General features: G+C 44.3%; 1 protein-coding gene across 1 annotated transcript; it reads right to left on the bottom strand.

Moving 5' to 3' along the window:
* Window positions 1-329: 329 nt before the first annotated feature.
* LOC142350984 (uncharacterized) lies at window positions 330-2123 on the bottom strand. The gene has a single exon (XM_075403016.1). The coding sequence runs from the start codon at window positions 2121-2123 to the stop codon at window positions 330-332; it is 1794 nt and encodes a 597-aa protein (XP_075259131.1).
* Between the last annotated feature and the right edge of the window lie 3853 nt (window positions 2124-5976).

Below are 5976 nucleotides of genomic sequence, written 5' to 3'. Positions count from 1 at the left end.
TTACTGTAAATAATATCGAAAGTGAATTTCAACCACTTCTGACTTCTTCAATAAAATCAACTTAAATATGCAGCTTCAATGGAAATAGGTTGGGGGAATGGAAATCAGGAAATGAATGGGTTTTGGAGGACGAAAGTGTAAGTGGGGGGAGGAAAATGAGGGTGTGGGGGAGATAAAATATAAAGCAACTTGGTTCCTTTACACTCCCGGCAAGGAAAGGCAACATTTGAAATAAAAATGTAAACACAAAAAAATAAAGCACAAAAAGTTTTCTTTCTGATATTGAGTTTTTTAATGTGTTTGTGTGTGCGTGTTTCAATGAACTTGTTTCAGTGACCCTCCGGCGCACCTGACAATTGTGTGAATACACGACTTAAGGCTACTGCTGGTCTCTGTACCATTCCTGTAGACGTCTGGATGTCGGAGCTCCTGGCTATTCCGTCTGAACCTCTGTGTGCTTTCACAATCTTCCCGAGAGGCAAGATGCCTCTGGGTGTGAAGTCCTTGAGCACCCACAAAATGTCACCCTCATCCAGCTCATCATTTGACCTTTGCCACTTCATTCTCTTGTTGAGCTCAGAAATATATTCCTTCAGCAACCTGCTCCAGTAGTGATCAAGTAGTGTCTGCGTCAACTTGAAATCCTTAGTGGAGAACCGCTGGTTGCTGTTCACAAGAGGTCTCAAACACATGTGAGGTCTGCGAAGGAGGAAGTGATTCGGAGTAAGTGGTCCCTCATCTGAGATGCTGCAGCCCACATGAGTTAATGGTCTGGAGTTCAAAATTGCCTCGGCCTCTGCCACAACTGTCTGGAAAACTGAGAGTGTTAGTTTCCGACTGCCCAGCACTAATAGTAGACTCCTCTTCACGGTCTGTATCAGCCTCTCCCAGACTCCTCCGAAGTGTGGTGCCAATGGAGGGTTGAAAGTACACTGAATGTTCTGTTGAGCCAATTGCAGTTTGATGTACTCCTTGTCTGGCTTGTAGCTTCTCTGGAACTTAAACCTCATTGCTTGGTTGGCTCCAACGATGTTTTTGCCATTGTCACTCACCAAGAGGCCAGGGTATCCACGTCGTGATACAAATCTGCGGATGGTCATGAGAAGACAATCGGTTGAGAGGTCATGGCATACTTCTAGGTGGACAGCTCTGGTGACCAGGCATGTGAACAAGCAGACGTAGTGCATCTGGGTTCTCTCTCTCTTGTCCTTAATGTAGAATGGTCCAAACATGTCCATTCCTGTGTTGACGAAGGGGTACTGCTTGTTTGCTGGAAACCTGAATTCAGGAAGATCGGCCATCTTCAATCTCACATTGTCTGCCCTCCATTGTCTGCAAATGAAACAGTATTTCACCAGACTTCGCAGCACTTTTCTCAATCCAATCATCAGGAAAGTTTGTTGCAGGTGAGCCTTCTCATGTTCCACGCCCTGATGGCCACAGTCATGGTGCGCTTTTTCAATCAACAGTCTTGCAATTTTGCTCCTGCTATGGAGAACAAGAGGATGTTTCGCACTGTAGGTTAGAGGTACCTTGTTGAGTCTTCCTCCTGCCCTCAAGAGTCCAATGTAATCTAGAATGTGAGTGAAGGGCATCAGCTTGTCTCCTTTCTCGAGATTGCTTCCCTTCAACAGTGTACAAATTGTTCCTGAGAAAAACTCGTTTTGGGACTTTTTGATGAGGTAGTTCCTTGCCCCGTTCTCATCTGATGCAAAACTGTCAGTGTTGGAGATCCCAGGCGATTCGTTTTGTCTTCTAGTTCGGAGTTTTGCCTTGAAGCGTCTAATTGCCTGGAACACCATTCTAGTAGAGTTGAGTAGTGGACTCCATGTTGAAAATTTTTCAACCTCAATGACTGGCGTCTGAGGTTGTGTCGCTTGTGTAGCGCATATGTGGGGATCACTGTCTTCGGCAAAAATCCAAGAGTCTTGAGGTGTGCTCAGAAAGTCCGGTGGTTGAAGCCACAACTTTGGTATGTCTGATGGGTTGAGGCCTCGTGTGCCGTGGTCAGCGGGATTCAACTTTCCAGGGATGCGTGTCCAATTGTCTGGTTGGAATTCTCGTGAATTTTGGTCAGTCTGTTGGCAATATACATCTTGTGTCTCTGCTTGGATTGGATCCATGCAAGTGTAGCGGTACTGTCTGTCCAAAAGTGTTTTGAGGTTATGGTTGTTTTCATCTTGCTCTTACAGAACCCAGCCAGCTCTGCTCCAAGTGTTGCTGCTTCCATTTCCAGTTTTGGAATGCTCAGCTGCTTGATCGGTGCCACCTTTGTTTTCCTGATCACATATTGCGATGTGCAAGATCCATCGGCGTTGGTTGTCCTCACATAAACTATGGCAGCAATTGCACTCATTGAGGCATCAGTGAACTTGTGAAGTTGATGGGTCCCATTGATGTTGGGAATCAAGCATCTAGGAATTTAGATTGAAGTCATGCTGTCGAGCTCATCCATCCACTCCTGTAGTTCCTGCTGTTAGCATTCTGACACAGGTTGATCCCAGTTTCTTCCCTCTTTAATGATTCTTTGGAGAATGCATCTTATTCTGAGGGCAAAGGGTGAAATCAGTCCAACTGGATCGAACAGAGAAGCTGCCATTAAAAGAACCTTTTTTTGAGTCATCTGTTGTCCTGTGTAAAGAAGCTTTGGTTTTGCAAACATCAATTTGTCAGTCTTGGGGTCCCACGTCTAACCAAGGACTCTTTGGGCTTTCATTTCTGCCTTGTCCTCTTCCAGTAGGGTTTCTAATGCGGCTGGTTTGTTGCTCAGGAACTTCGTCAGATTGAATCCTCCTGTATGTAAAACAGTTTTGATCTCCTCTGCACTTCTGCGGGCCTCCCCTTCAGAAGAGTAGGTCTGCATGAAATCATCCATGTAGAACTGCTGCTTGATTGATGTGTGCGCCTCTGAATGCTCTTGTTTGTTGTCCCTCTCCAGTCTCTGCTGCAGAGTGTGCCACTGAACTTTGGCCATGAAGTATTTGTTAGGGAGTGTGATGTATTTTTTCCATGGAAATCCAATCTGGTATCTGTCACCAATGTTTTTATTGTATCATTGAGGACGGACAGAGCTTCTTTGTCATCTTCAGACTGTCCCTCTGAAGAACACTGGTTGAAGTTCACACCTTCAATTGTTCAAAAGAGTTGGAGAAGATCTTCATCTGGTTCGTCTTGTCGTCTCCTGATATGATTGAAAAGTGTTATGCTTGTGCTGTTTGAATGTCCGACCCTCTTCTGTGTGTACCTCTGAGGAATGGGCCCTGTCAGTGTCCAGCCAAGCAGAGTGTTGACTCCGTATGGGCTGCCAGTGGGTTCTGTTGTGAACTGTCTGGGAACCGTTGCTGTGAATGCATCTGCTCCAATCGAAATTCCGATCCGGTTGTCTCTGATTGTTGGAAATTTTATATTCTGGAGGTGAAAGTGGTCTCTGCAGATCTCATTCAACCTTTCAATTTGAACTCTTGGGATTCAAAACTCCTCCATTGCTGTTGCGTACACAGGGATTCTGATCACAGGACAACTGCTGCACAAAGCTCCTATGCCGATCATTACATCTGCTGTTTTAACTGAGTGTTCACCGCCACCGCGAAGTGAAGCTAGTGGTAGGGTTATGTCTTTCGTTTGTTGAACTTGAATTGCATCAGCAACCTTCTATGTTATTTGAGTGATAGTGTTGTCACTGCCACTGTCCAACAAAGCTTAGGTTCAATGCAAAGATCTCTGTTGAAAAGTGTTACTGGTATCGCCTGCAATTGTATCTGCGGCCTGATCCATGAAGTTTCCTGTTGGTTGCTGCAAGTGTAGTTTTGTTGCGGAGTAGCTGCCTGCTGTTGGGCTACAGTGCGTTGATTGTTATTCTGCTGTCTGTTGACGTTGTTCTGCGCGTTCATGTGCTGAGGGTGAAGGCCACTTTTGTTCCAGTTGCCCCTGTGTGGCGTGCTGCTGTTAGATCCACTTTGCCTGTTCTGGTTTCCACTCTGTTGGTTGTAGTTTGAACTCATCTGCTGCCTTTGGTTTTCATTATTAAAGTTACGTCCATAGTTTGACTGGTCTTGGTTTGTTTGGTTTCTGAAGACATTGTTTTGTGAGATTTGATTCCAGTTCCCAATTGGTTGTGCTTTTTGTTGCTGTTGCCTTGCATCTGTCCTAGGGAGCGTTGAGTGATGGAACCCATTGCATCTGTCCACAAGGTACCTTGTTTTCGATTGGCAGAGACCCTTTTCGTGAGCTCTGAGGCAGTTAGGGCAGAGATTGCACCTCCTCAAACAACCCTGTCGGGCCCCTTCATCTGAAGGGCCCCTTCTAGAAATAGTGTTCACTCTGGTTCTCTGGTTCGGTTGTGGGGAGTTGTCTTCGCACGCCTCTGCATATGAGTCAATCTAATCAGCAAAGTGGGTAAGATTAGGTTGCAGCGCGCCTTGGCTTCTTGTGTGTTGATTCCATCTGATTATCATGTTAGGGTTCAATATGTCTCTGGCCATTCTCAAGACGGCTGAAGACTTCAGACCAGCTTCAAAGTTGTGGAGTCAGAAGGTTTGTACAAGTCTCCTCAAGAAAGATGAGAAGCTCACAAAAGATTTTGGTTCGTCTAATCAGGGTTTTGGCCACTTCTCTAATTGATCCAGGTATGCAGCGACAATATGCTGTGGTTTGCCAAACTTTCTGGTCAATTCAGCGATGGCTTCATGGTAGTAATCCCCATTGTATGAGTATCCACTTATGGAATCTCTTGCTTTATTAGATACTGAGTTTTGGAGGTATGTCATTTTTGGGCGTCTGAGAGGCCACTGTTGTTGTGAATGGTTGCTTTGAAGAAACTGAACCACTGATGACATTTCAGAGGATCACCAGTGAAATTGTCAATTGAAATCTTAGGCAAACTCAATGTGTTCTGTATCATTAGTGCTTGGTTTTGCATCGAGTCTGGTGGGAAACTCGGAAAGTCATTGTATAGGTTGTTGTTATAGCCGTTGTTATTGTGTCCATTAGGTCCGCTGAAATTGTTCACTGGTAGTTGATTGGTTTGCGGTGTGTACCTATGGCTCATGGTCGGAGCAGCCTGGTTATTGTTGTGAAAAGAACATGGTTGTTGCAAATGCTCAGCTCTGCTGTCCTCACTCTAATGTCGGCTCTGTCCTTGAACATTGTTCTCTTCTCTCGATCGTTCATCTGTTCTCAGTGCCCCTGTGAGAAATTCCCGGTTCCTTCCTCTCTCTCTTCACTGTTCAGAACGGGTTGAAAATTATCAGGGTCCTCTGATTCGGACGAGTCAGCGTTAATACTTTCCTGATTGTTGCGGCTTGCGAAAGGATGGTTCATTGCTCTATTGCGTAAAGGGTACTGTTTTCTCAATAGATTAGGGAAAGGCGCTGCTGATGTTTTAAAAGCAGATTCAGTGTCACTTGCATCTGTTCTGTGTGCTTTTGCTCTCTGTTTGCATTTCAGCATGGTTATGTTTCTATCGGCAGATTCATTTACAAGTGTTGTCAACTCTTCACGTGTTAGCTGTAGCTTCATGAGTTCATTGCAACTTCTGTCTAACTGCTCTTTTTGAGACCTCAAGAGTTCCAAAGTTTCACGTAGTATGCTTAGACCTTCGTTACTATTGCTTTGTTCTTCAAAGAGGTCTTTTAATGCCCTCCACTCTATCACTTTCAACTGAAGTTGTTGCTTAAGGCTGATCTTTGCTGCTGATGATGCTTTGGACTTGTTTGGCATATTGACTTTTATAGAAGTTTTTTCTTATTTTACAAAGTTTTTACTGCACTGTTACTGCACTATGTTTCCTTGTAACAGCCCTACTCTAACATATTTTGTTATGTTAAAACCTATATTTTAAATGAGGCTGTTGCTTACTGTGCTTAGCTAGTGTTTTTTTGCCTAAATTTTGTTTGCTATGTTTTTGCTTGTCGCAATCACTAATCAGTGAAGTTTGATGAAGCTTCGTTAATAAGTTGTATAGAGTTAAACCTTTTC

This window comes from Convolutriloba macropyga, chromosome 12 (assembly GCF_964194025.1).
Source record: "Convolutriloba macropyga chromosome 12, txConMacr16.3, whole genome shotgun sequence".
Taxonomy (NCBI): Eukaryota; Metazoa; Xenacoelomorpha; order Acoela; family Convolutidae; genus Convolutriloba; species Convolutriloba macropyga.
Note: the sequence above shows the minus strand (reverse complement) of the source record. Positions and strands in the feature narration are given on the sequence as shown.

Bases quoted from the DNA above. Each gene is read 5' to 3' on its own strand.
- LOC142350984 (XM_075403016.1), bottom strand. From the start codon at position 2,123: ATGGATCCAATCCAAGCAGAGACACAAGATGTATATTGCCAACAGACT.